A 24,965-nucleotide genomic window follows, 5' to 3' on the forward strand; every position below is an offset into this window, starting at 1 on the left:
CTAAGAAAGTATACATCCTGATGCACATGAAATCTAAATACATTAGCCTATCTTGATTAATTGGAAAGCATCAGTTGAAGAAGATTTAAGAAACAACAAAACAAGGCAATTCCTAAGCAATAGTCACATTAAAGAATATGAGAGGCATGGGGATGATTAAGAGTTCAAACTATGAAACCAGACAACCTAATTCAAACCCTAGCTCTGCCATGTATCACCCATGTATCCTTCAGTGAGTTCTTTTCTGTCTTTCAGTTTCCCCTTCTATAAAATGGGAAAAAGAAAAGCCCTCCTTATTGAAAGGGATTCTCTGAGAAATGAAATGAGTTAATATAGGTAGACTAATGCTTGACACATAATATGCACTGTGATACTTTGCTATTATTTCTACTAATTTTGCAGGATTTTTGAGAGAATTAAATGAGAATTTATCTAATACATGTAAAGGCTCAGCACAGTGTCTAACACAAATGGTAACATCTAATAGTAACATTATCACCATCCAAATCCCTTTTGACAAATCCTGATATAAACAGTAAGAAAACAATATCTGAATTGATCCTTTACAAACCCATTGTGCTCTCTATATGGAAAAAGTCGCCTCCAGCCACCATGGGTTAAAACATCGTGCTGCAAGATGCATCATATATTCCATATGCCTATTCTGGGCAGGAGATTAAGACAATTATTTAGAGTCTATCTTTCTAAAGTAATGCCTAAATTCAATTTCTTATATTTCTATAAATCAAAGACAGTGAGAGTATTAGTTGACAATAAAGGAACCTACACTATGATGTGAGAACTGTACGCACTTTAGTAAACTGGGATTCCTGCATGACTATGCTTACAACAAACCTTAGGTGTACTTAATAAGATTCTATTATTAGTTTTCAAATCTTCCTCACTAAGGTTTCAGAAACTCTTTACCAAATGTAAGGAAGGAAAATGTGTCCAACTAGTCTTGCTTGAATTCTCTCTGTTCTTCACACAGATTCTGATTGCTGGCTAATCTCTTTTGTTCCTACCTGTTCTGGTTCCATGCCGGTCTGAAATAGGCACTTGATTGTATGAGGACTTTTAATACTGATTGCAGACAATTCATGATATTTCCAACTCCATCTACCCAAAGTTCAGGCTTTTAAGAGGAAGAGCTCAGACTGTATTTCTTCATCTCTAACTATCAGTGTTCAAAATTGCAAAGAATTAAAAGTCAGGGGAGGGGGTGGATCATCTATTTTTAACAAAATCTGTAGAATGCTTACCTTTAGCTATCTATCATCAAACGGCTTTCTCTCTGACTCTCTGCCCTGAAGATTCTATAATCTGTATTTCTCTCTAACTTGTTAACTCACTCAATAAGTATTTACTCAGGGCTTTACCATGTCCCAGCAAATTCTCTAGGCTTGGGGAGATACAACAAGGAACAATAAAGCACCTTGCAGCTTCAGAGATAACTGTTTTGACAGGAAGAGAAAATCCTATCTCATTATTTAGATGAAAGATAGAGAGTTCACCTTTACATATATGTGGTGAAAAAAAAGGTTCTGGTTTTTATAATGTTTTCTGAGTATTTTTATATCAAACATCCTTTCTAGCAGTTGCAACCTCTTCTGAAAAACCTCAAAACCACATACCACCCTGACTCTATAACCACAGTGTCATCTTTCCAAATAAACAAATACCATAATGTGGTAGAAGTACTGGCTACTAAAATTGTAAGATGTACTCTGGTGACGACAGAAAAGTTTTCAGGCTGGAAAAGTCATAGGCTGTTTGACTGATTTCACCTAATTATTTGTAAGGCTCATCCTTTCTGTTTCAATAGTTTTTTAAAAAAGTTTCTCAAGTTGTAATTACATATCCTTAGAAGTAAATTCATAAAAATAAATATATCTTAAGATATTTCCACATTAGCTCAGTTATTTAGCAAAACACACAATCAACTAATAAGAGAAAAGTAGCACGTAATGCAAATCATGGATGAGAAAAGGGAGGAGATACTTTAGAATAGGGACTAACACTAGCAAAAAGAAGGGAGAAATAAGGGAAGATTAGAATATCTCTCATCCATTCACACAACAAATATTTTTGAGTTCCTAATATAAGTGAAACAGTGTGCTAGGTGCTGGAGGTAAAATGATGAATAATTCTCAGCCAAAGATAAGATTAGAATCATAAGGGTATTATTTCAGAATGCTAATCATTCTTTAGTTTATTTAATTTGCATTGTAGTTAATGGGACTACTTCCAGATTTTTAACTTGTCAAATATTTGATGAAATCCTAAATGTCTAATCTTGTATTTCCATTACTATATATGTACGTATAAACATACATAAACATATATATACTTGTAACATCAATACATATATTTGCTATATATAATGTTTAACTTGTTAATACTCAATACCCTCATCTCATGTTTTATTTTAGGGGAGACCCTTGAATAAGTTATATATGAAATTATAGAAACAATCGAAGTAAAGAATATAGATACTAATGGAATCTATATGTACAGGCAATTCCAAATTTGGATTTATTTTAGTGTACAGGAAACAATGAATTTAATATCATTTATTTTATTCATATAGAATACTTTTCCCAAAATATCATTAAAAGTGCTATATGCACAAGTGGAGACACTGAGGATAAGTGTCATATTTAAGACAGTGACTATTAGCCTAGGGCTAAAATGTAAATCTCCTCTAAATCAGTGTTCAAAATTGCAAAGAATTAAAAGTCAGGGGAGGGGGTGGATCATCTATTTGGTGCATTTCTTTTGACCATTGTTTTAAGGACACCGGAAGACATCCAGGACATTCAGGAGAAGAAAAAGGAAAATGTGGGTCACAGTCCTGGAAGATCAGAATGATGCCAGTTTGGGGCCCAGTAGTGGTGACAGCACTTACCATAGAATACAAGACCCCCTTTCCCCATGGCCAGACTCCTGCTTAATCTTTCCAGGCCCTTCTTTTATCACTCCCTGCCTCACACTTTATACTACAAACAACAGTCAATGATATGCTGTTTCCTACATATATTTTGTTGTTTCTCACATTACTGCCCATGCTCATTCTTCCTCCTGGGCCTGGAATGCTTAAGTCTCCCTCCTCTTCTTTCTTTTCTTAGCTTATTCAGGCACATTCTTCAAGCCTCAGCACAGACATCTCCAGAATGCTTTCCTTAACCTCCACTCCCTCTCGCAGACTATTATTCTCTCCTCAGTACCCTCAGATCTCTCTGTCAGTATGCAAACCACATTGTATTAGCAGCATTAGTTGAACCAAATGAAATAGCCGATATTAAGCTGAAGTTAACATTCTCTGCCACCCAAATGTAAGCTCCTTTAAGGTGGGCCTTATTCATCACTGTGCACCCCCTTCCTGTTCAGAAAGGGCCCCAACAACTCTTTGTTTGCCTAAATGAATGGATAGTTTAGAAAGAATCAAATAATATTCAAAGATGCTCCTCATACTGTCCTGAGTGCTAAATTTAAGTTGGTTTCAGGATGCACCTACCCCTTCAATGAGAAGAATACACAATTGAACTGAATCTTCTTATTTTTGATGATATGCTGTGTTTTTGGTAATGGAGCTGGGCTCCATGCAGTGCTTTTTGTTGGCTATTCCTGCAAATCGCATTCCTTCTCTGTGAATATACCTTCAATGGGGACCTGAGAAAATCTGTCCCCTAGCAACAGCTCTCTGTAAGCTACACTCATAAATCAATGCAATGAGAAGGAGGCAGAGACATGGAGGGAGGTGTTCATGTTCCTTAGGTGAGCATAATTTTAACTTGACACAAGATTCAATTGATTCAAACTGATTATGTACTGAACTGTCTCTTTTCTGTCTTGGCTTCAGTTCTCTATTCCTAAGCTTCATCCTAAAAAGATCCTGCTTACACAGAATGCCTAGCCAAGCTAATCTACAATATGCCTTCCTGGAGCCATTCAGTTAAGCCTGGCAAATTGATTATGACTAAGAAGCAGACACATGATTCACCTCCTATTACTCATTACTCATCTATCTATATTTAGTAAGTGCCACTATGTTCCAAGAATTAATCTAGGATTACAAAGATGGGTAAAAAGAAATATCCCCTCCCCTCAAGGAGCTCAGAATTTAGGGAGAAGAATGAGACTTATAAATGAACAATGGCCAAGCAAAGAGGGAAACCCATACGAGAGATACATACCAGGCATTATGGCAAAGGGGGATGTTCTTAACTCAGCTGCCGGGAGCTATGAGATAGTTGGTGAAATATGGCTGTAGGATCTGACAGTTAGGAGGACATTGGTGACCTTGGTGAGAACGTGACAATGTGCAGCGAGAAGGGAACCCAGACACTAGTTGATTAAGGTATGATTTAAAGATGAAGACGTGGTGATGATAAGTACAGACTATATGTATGTGTAAACCCAATATAAATTATAATAGCACTGCTACTGAAATTAAATAAGTTTGAATCATGGAAAAGTAAAGGGATAAAATGCCTAGAAATATTTATATATGTATACTTTTAATGACCCTATTAGTTAGATAATTTTATTTTCCTCCTTTTACAAATGAGAAAATCAATAAAATAGGCTTGATCTTCAAGAGCAAAATCCAAATTAGTTGGACATTTTTATATTAAATCAATTTTCCTACCTTGCACATAGAGTCTACTTTTCAAAGCACTTTCTTTCGCATTTGATATTTCAAACAACCCCAATGGGCATTCAAATCAGACCAGTAAAAGAACGAGACAGATAAAGGTTAAGTGATTCATTGAAGGTCATACAGTTCCAAACACCTGCATGTTATCTGGTACTCTTCTATCTACCAGAGAAAATAACTTACACTGCTCAGATGTTTGAACTGCCCTTTGGTCTATGCAGGTAGCACAACAGCTAGAGTCTATAAAAGAGGCCAATGTTCTTCCCAAAGTCAAGGTCTATTGCACATCCCTTTCCCCTCTGCTCCCATCTGTCAACCATTTTGAGGCAAAATAAAGTAGTGATTAAGAGAACAAGACTCTGGAGCCAAAAACCTGCATTCAAACCCAGGCTCTACCACTTACCACTCTCACCTTGGGCACGTGACTTACATTCCCTGTTGACATAGTTTGTTTATCTGTAAAACAGAAGTTAGAATAACAGTATCTACTGCCTAAGACTGTGTTGAAGATTAAATGAGTTAATAAAAGCACTTTGAACAGCACTTTATATGTATTTTCTATCATCATTATTATTACTTTGTTGTCTAGCAGATACTAGAAGAGGATAAGGTAATTGCCAGATGCATTCCTTCTAATTGCCACCGTTCATGAATCCAGCCATTCCTTCTGGAATTGAGATACTAAAAAAGAGAGAGAGAGAGAAATTTTGACACAAATTCTGAGAGAAATTATTGGCAAAGAAAGTGATGAATATGCTTAACTAAAACAAACAGAATATTTGAGAAGCAAATTTTGCAGGCTGGCATCAGTTTTTGGTGTTCTTACCTGATGGCATCCCATTTAACTTTTGTGTTTCTTGAGGGAATGTGCTATGCCTTTAAATTGAAAGTCTGTTCCAAATTATTCCTCTGAAATCTGGAGTAGTTCAAGCCATAAAGCCACTTTTGATCTACCCATTCCAAAGAGGCAGATGTGCTTCTTAAAAGAGAAAAGTAGGCCACACCCAATTTATCACTATGTTTTTCAAATGGATAAGCCAAATTATGTTAGAAAAATATTTAAAATATTTAAATAGATGAAATTTAAAGTTTGAAGGACTATAACATTTATTAAACATTATCATTATGTTGCCTAGGCTCTAAGCTAGGTTCTTTCAAATATTTTATTATTTTAATCATGTAACTACTGTGAAGTCAACATTACCTTCATGTTACAGATCCTGAAGCTGAGTTCAAAACAGTCAAATAACTTGCCCAAGACACACAGGTAATAAACCAAGAACTCTTGAAATTTAAATATGTATCTAATTTTGTTTGGATAATGAGGAAACAAAATAACATCAGTCGGCTCTTGATTGAGGAAACTTAAAAGTATTTATTACCGAAGTAACCAAACAGAAATATGTACAGACAAATAATTTGGTTGAAACAAATAAGTAAATTAACACCTGATTCTGCTCTATTGTAAGTGAAAATTTTCCCTAAGCTATATTTTTCTGCTATTTGATATAAAACAAAGATAAGGACTATCTTTTCAAATTTACATTTTAACACATTTATACCTGTAATATAGAACATTCCTCTATATACATCAAATAATTGCTTGAGGACCTAGAATAAAATTCAGGAGACCAATTAATTAGACCAAGATGACTAGCCTTGGCCAATCCCTGACTGACAAACTCAACTAACAAAATCAAAACTTAAGAGAAGCTGCCTTCCCACAAACACCTTTCATTCCTTTGCTGTAAACGCCTCAATGCCTCTCCCCTTAAAAGGCTGTCATACAGGACAGATGAATAAGAAAATAAAGTAAAAAAATATATAAATAATAGGGTGTATGAGGAGTATGGGATGTTTTAGGTATTCTTTGTTTTTTTATTTTTATTTTTATTCTTATTTTTATTTACTTATTTATTTTGGAGTAATGAAAATGTTCAAAAATCAATAGTGGTGATGAAGGCACAACTATATGATACCATGAACCACTGATTATACACTTTGGATGATTATCTGATATATGAATATATCTCAATAAAATTGCATTTTTTTAAAGAAGACTGCCATTCAAAGAAATGGAACTTTATCAACAGCCAATCAGAAATAGGCACCTTAAAAGGGGGCTTTCCACTGGAAACAGCCCCAAAATGATGTTCCAATTAGAATATTTCCTCATTTGCCTCCCATTTGCTTTGCATAACCTTCCCCTTTCCACGCCCCTAGGTGGAGCTCTTTACTAATTCTGGTTTGGCACTGCACAATTCTAAGTTTGTTTCCCAAATAAATTTTAACAAAACTTTTTAATTTCTTTGGTTTGTCTTTTACAACATGAAACATGATTTTTGTGGGATATACTGTTGTTCGTGAAATATTTATTTTCACCCAAAATGTAAAACACATCCCCAGTATAGTTTTTTAATTATTTCCTTTCTTTGCTCTCCAAAAAGCTACATAAAGCCAGAATACTTTATGGTTTTGAGATTACTGGTATGATTCCTTATCTCCCTAAGGAAATTTAATGGGATAAATCAGGGAGAGGAGAGAACTATAAAAGAGTGCAAAATGTTTTTTTAAAGTATTTTTTGAAGTTTCAGTATATCATGTATAAAGTTTATTCTTTGCCTTACTTTAGATTGAAAGGAAGAATAGGGAATGAAACCACTTTTCCCTCCATACACTGGAGAATTACACATATTTTAACATTAACAAGAGAGGAAGAGAGATTTTGTTTTGTTTTGCCTTTTAAAGAGTTTTCTCTCCATCTCACTTGCTGTATCTTCTGTGAAAGAATTAACCAGTCGCTATTCTGTATGTTCCATTGGTAACCCTCCTGTCATTGGATTTGAACTCTATTAAAATAGGTTGCTCCAAAGGCCATTATTATTTTACTTTACATAAGTTATTTGGAGCTAAGTTTCTGAAGACAGCAAAATATATTCAATTCAATTCAGAAAAGATTCATTGAACTCCCTCTAGGAATAAAGCATGGGAGTAAGCACTACATGAAAGCAAAGTTTAATAAAACACTATGCCTGCCTTCCAGCAGTTCTCAGTCTAGCTCATAAATAACTTTAATATAAGACAGCATGTCATAAATTCTGTAAGACAATACTCAGAGTATTATATTTGTGCTGCCATCAGATTATTTATCCTAATATGCCTTATCCGTGTCTTGATATCAGCTTCACTTATGATTGTCAACTAACCATAATATGGAAAGACTGATTCTACCAAAACCAGTTGTTTATTTTCAATACCATAGTCTTTTAGGGATTCATTGCCCCAACCCTCCAAATGTTGACATCCACTTCTGTACCCTTCCCCCAGATGTCTTCCAAGTGACATGGTCAGCAGTCATTCAGGGCTTTTATAGCAATACAAGCAGAAGAGAATGTGCTAGGTATACTCTATACTCTTGAAATAATGATAATAATTAACAGTCTCTCTTCTGTCTGGAAATGTTGTCCTCTACAACAGAGTCCACAAATTTAGGAGCAATAGGTACAAAGTGGTAAAATCGGAAGGTGTTACCATTGTCAGTCTGATGGTGGATTAACCAAATCAACCCAGGCAATCAATGTCAGTTTGGTTCCTCTCACCTCCACCTACCAACCCTGCCCAGGTTCTATTGTGCTTCCTCCTAACATCTTCAGGCACATAAAGGGGAGACCTTTTTATGGCAAGACTTCCCCCCAGATAAACCTGCCTTAAATATATATATATAACCATCTCAGGCTCATTTTCTGCAGATGACTTGCTAAATAACAATTAGCTAATCCAACAAAGTAATTTGTGTGAGATGAGAAATGAAACTATTTACTTCTACCTTCTATCCCGTGGCAACTGCTTCCTCTTCCAAATAGTATGAATTTATTCTAAAAGCCATTCCTCCTGTTTTCTACTCCCCCACTCCACTATTTTGAGTTAAATTGTGGGACTATGTCACTATAGAATTAATAAAGGAGATAAATTTAGGGGACATGGAATTTCAAAAGCATTCCTATTATGTTATGTAAAAGAGCACCCAATAAGCACATATATTGAACATATAATAATATGGAGGAATACTAATCAGAGGGAAAAAATACCAATCAGATAAAAGATAGTAATAAATCAAAAGACTCCATCCTTTGTCCTTGCTAAAAACCCTTTTGTGGTAAACCCAATACTGCTTTATATATGCTCTAAGGATTTGAACTTGATCCTTCCCTTAGAACAATTCTCAAAAACATTACAATTGCCTCTGGGCGAAAAACTACTGAACTCTATTTTTGTGGAAAAAATATTCTGTACTAATAATTTTCAAGTTACATCATAGAAAAAATAACGAGAAATAATTTTCAAAAGGGACAGAAAGTTCCTCTTGTAATAGGATTTTTTGTCACAGCCAAATAGCTCATTGTATAAAAAGTAAACATATTATTACTCTACTGATACTGGAAATTTTTTCTCATTTTTATATTTAGGAAAAAAATACATATCAATTCACCATTTTTCTCTTGAGCAAAATTTTACCAGAGAATTAAATTAAAGCATGGAGACAGTTTGTGCCAGATTCTGCCACAATAAGTCCATAAATATTTTATTTTGTATGCACATACAGGTAATGGCATTGCTTTTGGTAAACAAAAATAAGTAGGACAAAGACTCTCTTTTTTTTCTGTCTTAACAAAAAAAAAAAAAAAAGAGTCAATCTGTTCTTCAAGAAATCAACTAATTCCATAACTAAGACTTTTTAAAGGACAAATACAAAGTCTAAACACTGAACAACCAGATAAATGAAACTGAAAAAGGTGAACCAAAACGAATAGAAAAATCAGTCAATAGATAAATGATTCAGAAATGACAGAAATGATTTCTTTTACATGGATAAACACACAAGGATTTTTAAAACAGCTATTAAAATACATTCAAAAATGTAAAAGAAAGCATGAGGACTTGAGAAAATGAATGTAAACTATAACAAGATGAAGTAGAAATTCTAGAGATTAAAAAATTAAAAATTCACTGTATGACAATTTTTTTATCTTCATTTTATTGAGATATATTCACATACCACGCAGTCATACAAAACAAATCTTACGTTTGATTGTTCACAGTACCATTACATAGTTGTACATTCATCACCTAAATCAATCCCTGACACCTTCATTAGCACACACACAAAAATAATAAGAATAATAATTAAAGTGAAAAAGAGCAATTGAAGTAAAAAAGAACACTGGGTACCTTTGTCTGTTTGTTTGTTTGTTTCCTTCCCCTATTTTTCTACTCATCCATCCATAAACTAGACAAAGTAGAGTGTGGTCCTTATGGCTTTCCCAATCCCATTGTCACCCCTCATAAGCTACATTTTTATACAATTGTCTTCGAGATTCATGGGTTCTGGGTTGTAGTTTGATAGTTTCAAGTATCCACCAGCTACACCAATTGTTTAGAACCTAAAGAGGGTTGTCTAAATTGTGCGTAAGAGTGCCCACCAGAGTGACCTCTCGGCTCCTTTTGGAAACTCTCTGCTACTGAAGCTTATTTCATTTCCTTTGACATCCCCCTTTTGGTCAAGAAGATGTTCTCCGTCCCATGATGCCAGCTCTACATTCCTCCCCGGGAGTCATATTCCACGTTGCCAGGGAGATTCACTCCCCTGGGTGTCTGATCCCATGTAGGGGGGAGGGCAGTGATTTCACCTTTCAAGTTGGCTTAGCTAGAGAGAGAGGGCCACATCTGAGCAACAAAGAGGCATTCGGGAGGAGGCTCTTAGGCACAATTATAGGGAGGCCTAGCCTCTCCTTTGCAGCAACCGTCTTCCCAAGGGTAAAACCTACGGTAGAGGGCTGAACCCATCAAACCACCAGTCCCCTATGTCTGTGGTCATGTTAGCAACCATCGAGGTGGGTAGGCCAATACCCCTGCATTCTCCACAGGCTCCTCAAGGGGGCACTACATATTTTTTTCCTTGTTTTTTCCTTTTTCTTTTTAACCTTTTTTTCCTTTTTAAATCAACTGTATGGAAAAAAAATTAAAAAAAACAACAACAAAAAAAAAACATACAATAAAAGAACATTTCAAAGAGACCGTAACAAGGGAGTAAGAAAAAGGCAACTAACCTAAGATAACTGCTTTACTTCCAACCTGTTCCTACTTTACCCCAAGAAAGTTACATAATATAGCAACATTTCTGTGAACTTGCTCCTACTATATCCATCAGAAATTAACAGACCATAGTCATTCCTGGGCATCCCCAGAACGTTAAATAGCATATCTGTTCTTCTTGGATTACTGTTCTCCCTTCCTCAATTACTCTCTATTGCTAGTTCCCGTATATTCGACATTATAAACCATTTGTTTTACATTTTTCAAAGTTCACATTAGTGGTAGCATATAATATTTCTCTTTCTGTGCCTGTCTTATTTCACTCAGCATTATGTCTTCAAGGTTCATCCATGTTGTCATATGTTTCACGAGGTCGTTCCTTCTTACTGCCGTGTAGTATTCCATCGTGTGTATATACCACATTTTATTTATCCACTCATCTGTTGAAGGACATTTGGGTTGTTTCCATCTCTTGGCAATTGTGAATAATGCTGCTATGAACATTGGCGTGCAGATATCTGTTCGTGTCACTGCTTTCCGATCTTCTGGGTATATACCGAGAAGTGCAATCGCTGGATCGAATGGTAACTCTATTTCTAGTTTTCTAAGGAACTGCCAGACTGACTTCCAGAGTGGCTGAACCATTATATAGTCCCACCAACAATGAATAAGAGTTCCAATTTCTCCACAACCCCTCCAGCATTTGTAGTTTCCTGTTTGTTTAATGGCAGCCATTCTAATCGGTGTGAGATGGTATCTCATTGTGGTCTTAATTTGCATCTCTCTAATAGCTAGTGAAGCTGAACATTTTTTCATGTGTTTCTTGGCCATCTGTATTTCCTCTTCAGAGAACTGTCTTTTCATATCCTTTGCCCATTTTATAATTGGGCTGTCTGTACTATTGTCATTGAGTTGTAGGATTTCTTTATATATGCAAGATATCAGTCTTTTGTCAGATACATGGTTTCCAAAAATTTTTTCCCATTGAGTTGGCTGCCTCTTTACCTTTTTGAGAAATTCCTTTGAGGTGCAGAAACTTCTAAGCTTGAGGAGTTCCCATTTATCTATTTTTTCTTTTGTTGCTTGTGCTTTGGGTGTAAAGTCTAGGAAGTGGCCGCCTAATACAAGGTCTTGAAGATGTTTTCCTACATTATCTTCTAGGAGTTTTATGGTACTTTCTTTTATATTGAGCTCTTTCGTCCATTTTGAGTTAATTTTTGTGTAGGGTGTGAGGTAGGGGTCCTCTTTCATTCTTTTGGATATGGATATCCAACTCTCCCAGCCCCATTTGTTGAAAAGACCATTATGACTCAGTTCAGTGACTTTGGGGGCCTTATCAAAGATCAGTCGGCCATAGATCTGAGGGTCTATCTCTGAATTCTCAATTCGATTCCATTGATCTATATGTCTATCTTTGTGCCAGTACCATGCTGTTTTGACAACTGTGGCTTTATAATAAGCTTCAAAGTCAGGGAGTGTAAGTCCTCCCACTTCGTTTTTCCTTTTTAGAGTGTCTTTAGCAATTCGAGGCATCTTCCCTTTCCAAATAAATTTGATAACTAGCTTTTCCAAGTCTGCAAAGTAAGTTGTTGGAATTTGATTGGGATTGCATTGAATCTGTAGATGAGTTTGGGTAGAATTGACATCTTAATGACATTTAGCCTTCCTATCCATGAACAAGGAATATTTTTCCATCTTTTAAGGTCCCCTTCTATTTCTTTTAGTAGAGTTACGTAGTTTTCTTTGTATAGGTCTTTTACATCTTTGGTTAAGTTTATTCCTAGGTACTTGATTTTTTTAGTTGCTATTGAAAATGGTATCTTTTTCTTGAGTGTCTCTTCAGTTTGTTCATTTCTAGCATATAGAAACATTACTGACTTATGTGCATTAATCTTGTATCCCGCTACTTTGCTAAATTTGTTTATTAGCTCTAGTAGCTGTATTGTCGATTTCTCAGGGTTTTCCAGATATAAGATCATATCATCTGCAAACAATGACAGTTTTACTTCTTCTTTTCCAATTTGGATGCCTTTTATTTCTTTGTCTTGCTGGATTGCCCTGGCTAGCACTTCCAGCACAATGTTGAATAACAGTGGTGACAGCGGGCATCCTTGTCTTGTTCCTGATCTTAGAGGGGAGGCTTTCAGTCTCTCACCATTGAGTACTATGCTGGCTGTGGGTTTTTCATATATGCTCTTTATCATATTGAGGAAGTTTCCTTCAATTCCTACCTTTTGAAGTGTTTTTATCAAAAACGGATGTTGGATTTTGTCAAATGCTTTTTCAGCATCTATTGAGATGATCATTTGATTTTTCCCTTTCAAATTGTTAATGTGTTGTAATACATTGATTGATTTTCTTATGTTGAACCATCCTTGCATGCCTGGAATAAACCCCACTTGGTCATGGTGTATGATTTTTTTAATGTGTCTTTGGATTCGATTTGCAAGTATTTTGTTGAGGATTTTTGCATCTATATTCATTAGGGAGATTGGCCGGTAGTTTTCCTTTTTTGTAGCATCTTTGCCTGGTTTTGGTATTAGATTGATGTTAGCTTCATAAAATGAGTTAGGTAGTGTTCCATTTTCTTCAATGTTTTGAAAGAGTTTGAGTAAGATTGGTGTCAGTTCTTTCTGGAAAGTTTGGTAGAATTCCCCTGTGAAGCCATCTGGCCCTGGGCATTTATTTGTGGGAAGATTTTTGATGACTGATTGGATCTCTTTGCTTGTGATGGGTTGGTTGAGGTCTTCTATTTCTTCTCTGGTCAGTCTAGGTTGTTCATATGTTTCCAGGAAATTGTCCATTTCCTCTACGTTATCCAGTTTGTTGCCATACAGTTGTTCATAGTATCCTCTTATAATTTTTTTAATTTCTTCAGGATCTGCAGTTGTGTCACCTTTTTCATTCATTATTTTGTTTATATGGGTCTTCTCTCTTTTTGATTTTGTCAGTCTAGCTAGGGGCTTGTCAATCTTGTTGATCTTCTCAAAGAACCAACTTTTGGTGATAGTTATCCTCTGTATTGTTTTTTTGTTTTCTATGTCATTTATTTCTGCTTTAATCCTTGTTATTTCTTTTCTTCTACTTGGTTTAGGATTGGTTTGCTGTTCATTTTCTAGCTTCTTCAGTTGATCCATTAGTTCTTTGATTTTGGCTCTTTCTTCCTTTTTAATATATGCGTTTAGTGCTATAAATTTCCCCCTCAGCACTGCTTTTGCTGCATCCCATAGGTTTTGGTATGTTGTGTTCTCATTTTCATTTGTCTCTACATATTTAGCAATTTCTCTTGCTATTTCTTCTTTAACCCACTGATTGTTTAGGAGTGTGTTGTTTAACCTCCAGGTATTTGTGAATTTTCTAAGTCTCTGATGGTTATTGACTTCTAATTGTATTCCACTGTGGTCAGAGAATGTGCTTTGAATAATTTCAATCTTTTTAAATTTATTGAGGCTTGTTTTATGTCCCAGCATATGATCTATTCTGGAGAAAGTTCCGTGAGCACTAGAAAAGTATGTGTATCCTGGTGATTTGGGATGTAATGTCCTGTATATGTCTGTTAAATCTAATTCATTTATCAGATTGTTTAGGTTTTCAATTTCCTTATTGGTCTTCTGTCTGGTTGATCTATCTATAGGAGAGAGTGATGTGTTGAAGTCTCCCACAATTATTGTGGAAACATCAATTGCTTCCTTTAGTTTTGCCAGTGTTTCTCTCATGTATTTTGTGGCATCTTGATTGGGTGCATAGACATTTATGATTGTTATTTCTTCTTGTTGAATTGCCCCTTTTATTAGTATGTAGTGGTCTACTTTGTCTCTCAAAACATCACTGCATTTAAAGTCTATTTTATCTGAGATTAATATTGCTACACCTGCTTTCTTTTGGCTGTAGCTTGCATGAAATATTTTTTCCATCATTTCACTTTCAATTTCTTTGTGTCCCTGTGTCTAAGATGAGTCTCTTGTATGGAACATACTGATGGTTCATTTTTTTTTGATCCATTCTGCGAATCTGTATGTTTCAATTGGGGAGTTTAATCCATTTACATTCAACGTTATAACCGTGAAAGCATTTCTTGAATCAGCCATCTTATCCTTTGGTTTATGTTTGTCATATTTTTCCCCTCTGTCTATTAATATCCTTTATTGTACCCATACCGAATCTCTTTAGTACTGAACCTTTCTCCAAGTCTCTCTGTCCTTTCTTTGTTTCTCTGTCTGTAGGGCTCCCCTTAGTATCTCCAGTAGGGCAGGTCTCTTGTTAGCAAATTCTCTCAGCATTTGTTTGTCTGTGAAAAATTTAAGCTCTCCCTCAAATTTGAAGGAGAGCTTTGCTGGATAAAGTATTCTTGGTTGGAAATTTTTCTCACTCAGAATTTGAAATGTATCGTGCCACTGCCTTCTTGTCTCCATGGTGGCTGCTGAGTAGTCACTACTTAGTCTTGTGCTGTTTCCTTTGTATGTGGTGAATTGCTTTTCTCTTGCTGCTTTCAGAACTTGCTCCTTCTCTTCCGTGTTTGACACTGTGATCAGAATATGTCTCGGAGTGGGTTTATTTGGATTTATTCTATTTGGAGTTCGCTGAGCATTTATGATTTGTGTATTTATGTTGTTTAGAAGATTTGGGAAGTTTTCCCCAACAATTTCTTTGAATACTCTTCCTAGACCTTTACCCTTTTCTTCTCCTTCTGGAACACCAATGAGTCATATTCGGACGTTTTATATTATCTATCATATCCCTGAGGTCCATTTTGATTTTTTCAATTTTTTTCCCCATTCTTTCTTTTATGCTTTCATTTTCCATTCTGTCATCTTCCAGGTCACTGATTCGTTGTTCAACTTCCTCTAGTCTTGTACTATGAGTGTCCAGAATCTTTTTAATTTGGTCAGCAGTTTCTTTAATTTCCATAAGATCGTCTATTTTTTTATTTAGTCTTGCAATGTCTTCTTTATGCTCTTCTAGGTTCTCCTTCATATCCTTTGTATCCCGTACTATGGTCTCATTGTTCATCTTTAGTTCTTTGAGTAGCTGCTCTAGGTGCTGTGTCTCTTCTGATCTTTTGATTTGGGTGCTTGGGCTTGGGTTATCCATATCATCTGGTTTTTTCATATGCTTTATAATTTTCTGTTGTTTTTGGCCTCTTGGCATTTGCTGAACTTGATAGGGTTCTTTTAGGATGTGTAGACCACTTGAAGTCCTTATCTCTAATTTATCAGATCTACAGCTTCGTGGAGTACACTTTCTCTAACTAACCAGCAGGTGGCGTCCACCAGCCACCTGTTCTCCACAAGCCAGTTCTCCCCTGCTTTGCCTTTTTGGTGAGTGGGGGAGTGAGTCTTGTGGGGTCCAGCTGGTGTACCAAGCTTGCGTGTGTAGTTGGTGTTGCCCGCCCTGCATATGGGGCGTGTTTCTGGGCAATCAGGAAGGGGGGGTGGCTCTAACAATCAAATCTCCCTGGTGATCCTGGAGTTTTAAAGCTGCTGCAATAGTCTAATCCTTCAGTTCAGTCCTGCCACAGTTTGTCTCTGCCACTGACCCACAAGTCCTTAGTATTGGCGTATGGCTCCTGAGACTTGGAAGTGGGTCCATCTTCCAGGCCATGCACCCCCTGGTCCTCTGTTGAAGGATGACTGTGCTATGTCATACGTGAGTGCTGTCCCCCCAGGGCAGTTCTGGGCTGCTGGGGTGTGTAGGCAGGCTCCCAGTCTGCTGAAATGATGGCTGAATGGGGCTTTGTTAATTCACACTGTTCCACCTTCCCAACTCTGGGACAATCAGCTGAGGTTGCAGGGAAGGCTAATGTCCATGCCCAGTTTTGTGGAGTGTGCCTGTTATTTGAAGCACTTCCGTCACACTGGGTTGTGTGGGGCAGCTCTGGGCTATGGGGCTGGCGATGGGCAGGAGTGTTTCCTGTCCACCAGGATGATGGCTGTGAGCAGACAACCCCCTTTTCTTGGGAAGTTGTGGTGTTTAGTGAATTTTCTCAGCCACTGGATTATTGCCTTTTGTCTCAGAGCTCTCTTAGTTCTGCTCTTGTCTTGACCTGCCCAAATTGCAAGTCTTTGAAGCTTTCTGTATTGGGCTTCTTAGCGTAATTGTTTTAGAAAAAGAAAAAAGGGATTAAAAAAAAAAAAAGGGCCCTCCTCACAGATTTAATGGGTTATTGAAATGCTAAGAGACAAAGCAATTAGGGCCATTAAGGAAAGGTCCACAGGGCAGAGAGATCAGCTTTTCTTCGGGATTTGCATATGAGCCTGAGGGCCTGAGCTCTGCCCTTCCCCTTTCTATGTTCACCAGAACTCCAAAAATCCTCCGCTTTTATTTTGGAGTTTTCGTGTTGTTTTTTTCTATGCCTGTCTCCTCTCTGCTGGGCTGACTGCTCTCAGATTCTCTGGTGTCTTGTCTCAGTCTATCTATGGTTGGAGTTTGGATCAGTAGAATGAATTTCCGATAAGGGCTGCCACTGCAGTTCTCCCTTCTCCTTTCCGGAGCTGACAGCCCCTCCTCCCACGGGACTGAGCCTGGCAGGGAGGGGCGCAGGTCCCCTGGCCACCAAAACGTACAGATTTCACTGATCTCAGCAGTTCCACATTTTCATGAGTGTTGTATGAAGTATGCCCAAAGTCAGATTGCTCTGTGGTGTCCAGTCCACGCAGTTCCTGGCTTTCTACCTACTTTCCTGGAGGAGTAACTAAAACATACAGCTCACCAATCCGCCATCTTGCCCTGCCTCCACTGTATGACAATTTAAAAAATGAATTCTATTGTGTGGACGTTATACTTCCATAAATAGAAAGCCAAAAAAATTCATTGAATAAAATTAACAGTAAATTGGGGACTGCAGAAGTAAAGATCAGTAAAGTTGAAGACAAAGCAATAGAAAATATAGAAACTGAAGAAAACAAGGGGAAAAAGTCAAAAAGAAAAAAAAAACATTAAGAAAAAGGAAAAAGAGCTTCAACGCTGTTGGACAACATCAAACAGATATCAAAATCAAACAATCAGAGAACATGGCAACATAGAGAGGAGTGGAAGCTAGTCAGTCCCCCTGTAATAACTAATAAACAACCAGGAACAACCTGGAATAACTGCGGGGGACAAATGTGACCATCCACTCATCATCCACTCATCATACACCAACCTGACTTGGAAGGAATGCCTGAGATTGCTGTGTAAAATCTGTAAATAAAAACTGCAGATACAATCTGGAAGCCCCCTCCCCCCACAGCCCAAACTGCAAAGCCTTGTGGTGCTAGAGAGCAGCACTCTCTGAGGAAGTAAATATACCTCAGCCCAGCTCCAACTGGGGTTTTAACAAACATGGACTGCTCAATACAAGCTATGAATCCTCAACAATTAGACAGAGGCTTCTGGTGATGACTGACCTCAGAGAGCCAGAAGACCTCTCTGGGAGGTGGGGGCAGGGTGGGGAAGTCCAGAGGACTGGGTGCTGTCTCTGGCTGACAGGTGAAACTGAGGGAGGCTGCAGACTAACCCTGAATGGGGGCTTTCTGTCCCTTTTTTGGCTCAGTGGAGAAAGCCTCAGCTGTTTTCAATTCCCAACACTCAGACCCAGACAAGGGTGGAGATAGGAGAGTCAGAAACTATTCAAATGCAAATGACCTCTCTCTAGGGGGTATATCTTCCCTAAGAGGAAAGAGGCGGTCCCAAGCTCTACTAGCCACCTTCCATTCAGAACCAGACCTAGAGCCTAGGGGAAAACAGCTATGCATTAAACCTCCTTACACCAGACAGGAGCTACAGGCTGACAGGCACCACCTGCTGGGTGGAAAAGCACAGTGACTTGAGGCCTCATAGGGTGTACCAATCTTTAAGAACATACCCTCAGGGAGACTTGATATCATTGCCTCCTTCCAAGACCTGAGCCCCTTACGGTCTAGGAAATCCTGATTGGGGTAACAAAGGAAATCATGCCTAGACAACAGAAAACTACAACCTACACTAAGAAAAATGAAGTTATGGCCCAGTCAAAGGAACAAACTTATACTTCAATTGAGATACAGGAATTGAAACAATTAATGCTAAATCAATTCAAAAAGTTTAGGGAAGATGTGGCAAAAGAGATGAAGCATATAATGAAAACACTAGGCGTACATAAGGTAGCAATTGAAAGTTTGTAAAAAAACCTGGCAGAATCTATGGAAATGAAAGGCACAACACAAGAGATGAAAGACACAATGGAAACATACAACAGCAGATCTCAAGAGGCAGAAGAAAACACTCAGGAACTGGAGAACAAGGCACCTGAAAGCCTACACACAAAAGAACAGATAGAGAAAAAAATGGAAAAATATGAGCAATGTCTCTGGGAACTTAAGGACAAAACAAAATGCAGGAATGTATGTGTCAGGGTGTCCCAGAAGGAGAAGAGAAGGGAAAAGGGGCAGAAGCAATAATAGAGGAAATAATCAATGAAAATTTTCCATCTCTTATGAAAGACATAAAATTAAGGATCCAAAAAGCACAGTGTACCCCAAACAGAATAGATCTGAGTAGGCCTATGCCAAGACACTTAATAATCAGATTATCAAATGTCAAACATAAAAAGAGAACCCTGAAAGCAGCAAGAGAAAAGCGATCCATCACATACAAAGGACGCTTGATAACTATGTGCGGATTTCTCAATTTAAACCATGGAGGCAAGAAGGAAGTGATGTGACATATTTAAGATACTGAAACAGAAAACCACCAACCAAGAATCCTGTATCCGGCAAAACTATCCTTCAAATATGAGGGAGAGCTTAAAATATTCTCTGACAAACAGACAATGACAGAGTTTGTGAACACAATACCTGCGCTACAGGAAACACTAAAGGGAGCACTACAGACAGAAAGGAAAAGACAGGAGTGAGAGGTTTGGAACACAATTTGGGGAGATCGTAGCACAACACAACAAAGATGACTGTGAGTATGGTTGAAAGAGGAAGCTTAGGAGCATATGGGACACCAGAAGGAAAGAGGAAAGATAAAGACTGGGACTGTATAACTCAGTGAAACCTAGAGTGCTCAATGATTCTGATAAAAGGATCAAATATGTTTTTACATGAGGGAGAACAAATGAATGTGAACATTGCAAAGTGTTAAAAATGGGGTGGGATTGGGGGAAAAACACAATCAATGCAAACTAGAGACTATAATTAACAGAAATATTATACTATGCTTCTTTTAATATAACATAAGCAACATACTAAATCTAAATGCATATGGGGGTGGGGGGACATAGGGGAAGGGTATGGGACTCTTGGCATTGGCGATGTTGCCTGACTCTTTATTCTACTTTAGTTTAATGCTATCTTTCCTTTTGTTGCTTCCTAGCTGTCATGTTTTTTGTTTTCTCTCTTTCTTTTTTTCTTTTTCTCTTATCTTTCTACCTCCTTTGACTCTTCCTCCTCCTTTTTTGAAGAAATGGAGATGTCATTATATAGATAGTGGCAATGGTGGTGAATATATAAATAAGTGACTATACAGGGAACCATCAATTGTTTACTTAGGTCAGAACATATGGTGTGTGAAAAAACCGTCTTAAAAAAATGGGTTGGACTCGGGCAAGATGGCGGCATAGAGAGGAGTAGAAGCTAAGTAGTTCCCCTGGAACAACTACAAAAAACCAGAAACAACTAGTAAATAATCCAGAATAACTGCGGGGGGACAAACGAGACCATCCATTCATCATACACCAACCTGAATTGGGAGGAATGCCCGAGAACACAGCATAAAATCTGTAAGTAAAACCTGCAGAACCAGGTCGGGAGACCCCCTCCCCCATAGCCCGAGCTGCGGAGCCGCGTGGTGCCACAGAGAAGCTCTCTCCCAGCAAGCGAATACAGCTCAGCTGAGCTCCAACTGGGGTTTTAAGTAGCGAGTGTGAACTGCTCACTACAGGTATGCAGCCCCAAAAAACAGACAGAGGCTTTGGGTGACGACTGACCTGGGAGAGCAGGAGGGTCGCCTTGGACCGGGTCTGAAGGGGACTATCTGTTTCTTTTTTGGCTCAGTGGAGAAAGCCCCAGTCATTTTCAGTTTCCAGGGCTGTGACTCCAGGAAGGGTGGAGACAGCACAAGCAGAGAGCAAGACCATTGAAATGCTAATGACCTCCACCTGAGGGGTCTGTCTTCTCTAGGAGGAAAGGGGTGGGGCCCTTTCCATTCAGAACCAGACCCCAGAGCCTGGGGGAACACAGCCATACCTCCTCACACCAGTCAAGAATTATAGGCTGACAGGCGTCACCTGCTGGGCAGAAAAGCACAGTGACCCGAGGTATCAAAGGGTGGAGAAATTTTCTAAGACACACACACCCTCAGGGAAACCAGATACTGAATATTTCTTCCTTCTGGGACCTGAGCCTGTTCTGGTCTGGGAAAACCTGATTTGGATAACCAAGGAAACCATGCCTAGACAACAGAAAATTACAACCTACACTAAGAAAAACAAAGTTATGGCCCAGTCAAAGGAACAAACGTACACTTCAACTGAGATACAGGAATTTAAACAACTAATGCTAAATCAATTCAAAAAGTTTAGAGAAGATATTGCAAAAGAGATAGAGGCTATAAAGGAAGCACTGGAAATGTATACGGCAGAAATCAAAAGTTCAAAAAACCTACTAGTAGAATCTTTGGAAATGAAAGGCACAACACAAGAGATGAAAGACACAATGGAAACATACAACAGCAGATCTCAAGAGACAGAAGAAGCAGGATCTGCGCGGGGGCCTCGGGGCCTGGGCGAGACCTCGGCCGCGACCTGCATCCCTTGACTGTTCTACGCGCGGGTGCTCCGCCTCTCGGTCCGCGTTTTCTCCCGGGTAGCTCCACCCAATTGGACCCGGGCTGTGGCGGCAGAGAAGATGCCGCAGTCCGAGTCTTGGAAGACCGCGATCCTGGGCTGTCGGCGCCTGGGAAATTGAAAATGATACTTCAGCTATGCTAGGTCTATAATGGGAAGTGTCACAATTCGATATTTTTGTTATGGATGCCTTTTTACATCTGTGACTTGGACGGCTTTGCTCTTTGTTTATTTCAACTTCAGTGAAGTGACTCAGCCACTTAAGAATGTGCCCATCAAGGGGTCTGGGCCCCATGGACCATTCCCCAAAAAATTCTATCCTCGTTTTACTCGAGGTCCCAGTCGAGTATTTGAGCCACAGTTCAAAGCAAACAAGATTGGTGACATGGTAGATAATCAAAATGATGATCCAGGAAAAGACAGCATGAAATTCTCCCCTGAATTGGGTATGATTTTTAACAAACATGATCAGGAGTTGAGAGACTTGGGCTATCAGAAACATGCCTTTAATATGCTTATTAGTAACCGCTTGGGCTACCATAGAGATGTGCCAGATACAAGGAATGCACTATGTAAAGAAAAGTCTTACCCAACTGATCTTCCAATTGCTAGCATTGTTGTTTGTTTCTACAATGAAGCCTTCTCTGCCTTGCTGCGGACAGTGCACAGTGTCATAGATAGGACTCCAGCACATCTTCTTCATGAAATTATCCTAGTGGATGATGATAGTGATTTTGATGATTTGAAAGGAGAACTAGATGAATATATCCAAAAATATCTCCCTGGAAAAACTAAAGTAATAAGAAATATGAAGCGTGAGGGATTGATTCGAGGAAGAATGATTGGAGCAGCACACGCCACAGGAGAAGTTCTTGTATTCCTAGATAGCCACTGTGAAGTGAATGAAATGTGGTTACAGCCCTTGCTGGCCGTGATCCAGGAAGACCGTAAAACTGTGGTGTGCCCGGTGATTGATATCATCAGTGCTGATACGCTCACGTACAGCTCATCTCCTATTGTACGAGGAGGATTCAACTGGGGACTTCACTTTAAATGGGATCTTGTTCCTCTTCCTGAGTTAGAAGGACCAGAAGGAGCAACTGCACCAATAAAGTCACCTACAATGGCTGGAGGATTGTTTGCCATGAACAGACAATATTTTAATGAACTTGGACAGTATGACAGTGGCATGGATATTTGGGGAGGAGAAAACTTGGAAATATCATTTCGGATTTGGATGTGTGGAGGTAAGCTCTTCATCATCCCTTGCTCTAGAGTAGGACACATTTTCCGGAAAAGACGACCATATGGATCTCCTGAAGGCCAGGACACCATGACACACAACTCTTTGAGGCTGGCACATGTCTGGCTGGATGAATATAAGGAACAGTATTTTTCCTTAAGACCTGATCTGAAGACCAAAAACTATGGAAATATTAGTGAGCGTGTTGAATTGAGAAAGAAGTTGGGTTGTAAATCATTTAAATGGTATTTGGATAATATTTACCCACAGATGCAGATATCTGGCCCCAATGCCCAACCACAGCAACCCATTTTTATTAATAGAGGGCCAAAACGCCCCAAAGTCCTTCAACGTGGAAGGCTCTATCACCTCCAGACCAACAAATGTCTGGTGGCACAAGGCCGCCCAAATCAGAAGGGAGGCCTTGTAGTGCTTAAGGTGTGTGACTATGGTGACCCAAATCAGATCTGGGTTTATAATGAAGAGCATGAGTTGGTTTTGAATAATCTCCTTTGCCTGGATATGTCAGAGACTCGCTCATCAGACCCACCACGACTCATGAAGTGCCATGGGTCAGGAGGATCTCAACAATGGACCTTTGGGAAGAATAATCGGCTCTACCAGGTGTCAGTTGGACAGTGCCTGAAGGTTGTTGATCCACTGAGTAAGAAAGGCTCTGTTGCTATGGCAATTTGTGATGACTCCTCCTCACAACGGTGGCATTTGGAAGATTGAGGTGGAGACTTCAGACTAGAATGGTGTGAGTCCCTAGGCTTTGCCTCCTCTGTAAAATGTGGCACCTTACAAAGAATATTGATGGTACAAGAAAATCCTGAACTGATTTCCTATTATTTGGACAGAACTATCTTTAAGAGGATGAGCATTTTTTTGTCCTATGGAGATGCTTGGGAAGATTAGGAGAGGTGAGACAGCAAATACAGTTGAGACCGGAGAACCGTGTTGCCATCAGTAGATGACGAAGTAAATTTCACCAGAATATTAATGTTGTTTCTGAGCTGCTAAGGAATTTCTTGCTTATAGAATATAATTTCAACTTTAAACACTTGTTTTTGTATAAAGAACCAAATGCAGGAGATTGGCATTTCTGTACAAAATCATTTGTTTCTTTTTAATCCCTTTTAATGATGGAATGGCATTTGGGGGGAAAATTGTCATGCTTAGAAGAAGTCATAGGAGACGTTATATTTTTTACTTACTATATTATCATTGGTTTACTATGTCCTAAATAATAGATAATTTAAAAAGCCTTACTGAATCCATGTTACTTTTAACTTCAGAAAGCATCTGTAAGAAAGACAATATTTAAGAAGCAGTTAAGTATTATAAATTATTTTGATGAATTATGATACTAGCTACATTTAATAAAGGGTCCTTTTTTGATTATTTAAAAAAAAAAAAAAAAAATAAAAAAAATAAAAAAAAAAGAGACAGAAGAAAACACTCAGGAACTGGAGAACAAAACACCTGAAAGCCTACACGCAAAGGAGCAGATGGAGAAAAGAATGAAAAAATATGAGCAACGTCTCCGGGAACTCAAGGAAGAAACAAAGTACAATAATGTACGTATCATTGGTGTCCCAGAAGGAGAAGAGAAGGGAAAGCGGGCAGAAGCAATAATAGAGGAAATAATTAATGAAAATTTCCCATCTCTTATGAAAGACATAAAATTACAGATCCAAGAAGCGCAGCGTACTCCAAACAGAAGAGATCTGAATAGGCCTACGCCAAGACACTTAATAATCAGATTATCAAATGTCAAAGACAAAGAGAGAATCCTGAAAGCAGCAAGAGAAAAGCAATCCATTACATACAAAGGAAGCTTAATAAGACTATGTGCGGATCTCTCAGCAGAAACCATGGAGGCAAGAAGGAAGTGGTGTGATATATTTAAGATACTGAAAGAGAAAAACCACCAACCAAGAATCCTGTATCCAGCAAAGCTGTCCTTCAAATATGAGGGAGAGCTCAAAATATTTTCTGACAAACAGACAATGAGAGACTTTGTGAACAAGACACCTGCCCTACAGGAAATACTAAAGGGAGCACTACAGGGTGATAGAAGACAGGAGTGTGTGGTTTGGAACACAATTTTGGGAGATGGTAGCACACTGAACAAAGGTAACTATGAATACGGTTGAGAG

The 24,965-nt window shown here is 38.4% G+C and overlaps 1 protein-coding gene across 1 annotated transcript; it reads left to right on the top strand.

Annotated features, from left to right (window-relative positions):
* Window positions 1-21,479: 21,479 nt before the first annotated feature.
* Window positions 21,480-24,114, top strand: LOC119541872 (polypeptide N-acetylgalactosaminyltransferase 11-like). The gene is made up of 2 exons (XM_037846198.1): window positions 21,480-22,943; window positions 23,163-24,114. Exons 1-2 carry the CDS (start codon window positions 21,712-21,714, stop codon window positions 23,536-23,538), a joined length of 1,608 nt encoding a protein of 535 aa, XP_037702126.1. The 5' UTR covers window positions 21,480-21,711; the 3' UTR covers window positions 23,539-24,114.
* The last annotated feature ends 851 nt before the right edge of the window (window positions 24,115-24,965 follow it).

Source organism: Choloepus didactylus, chromosome 8, assembly GCF_015220235.1.
Source record: "Choloepus didactylus isolate mChoDid1 chromosome 8, mChoDid1.pri, whole genome shotgun sequence".
Taxonomy (NCBI): domain Eukaryota; kingdom Metazoa; phylum Chordata; class Mammalia; order Pilosa; family Megalonychidae; genus Choloepus; species Choloepus didactylus.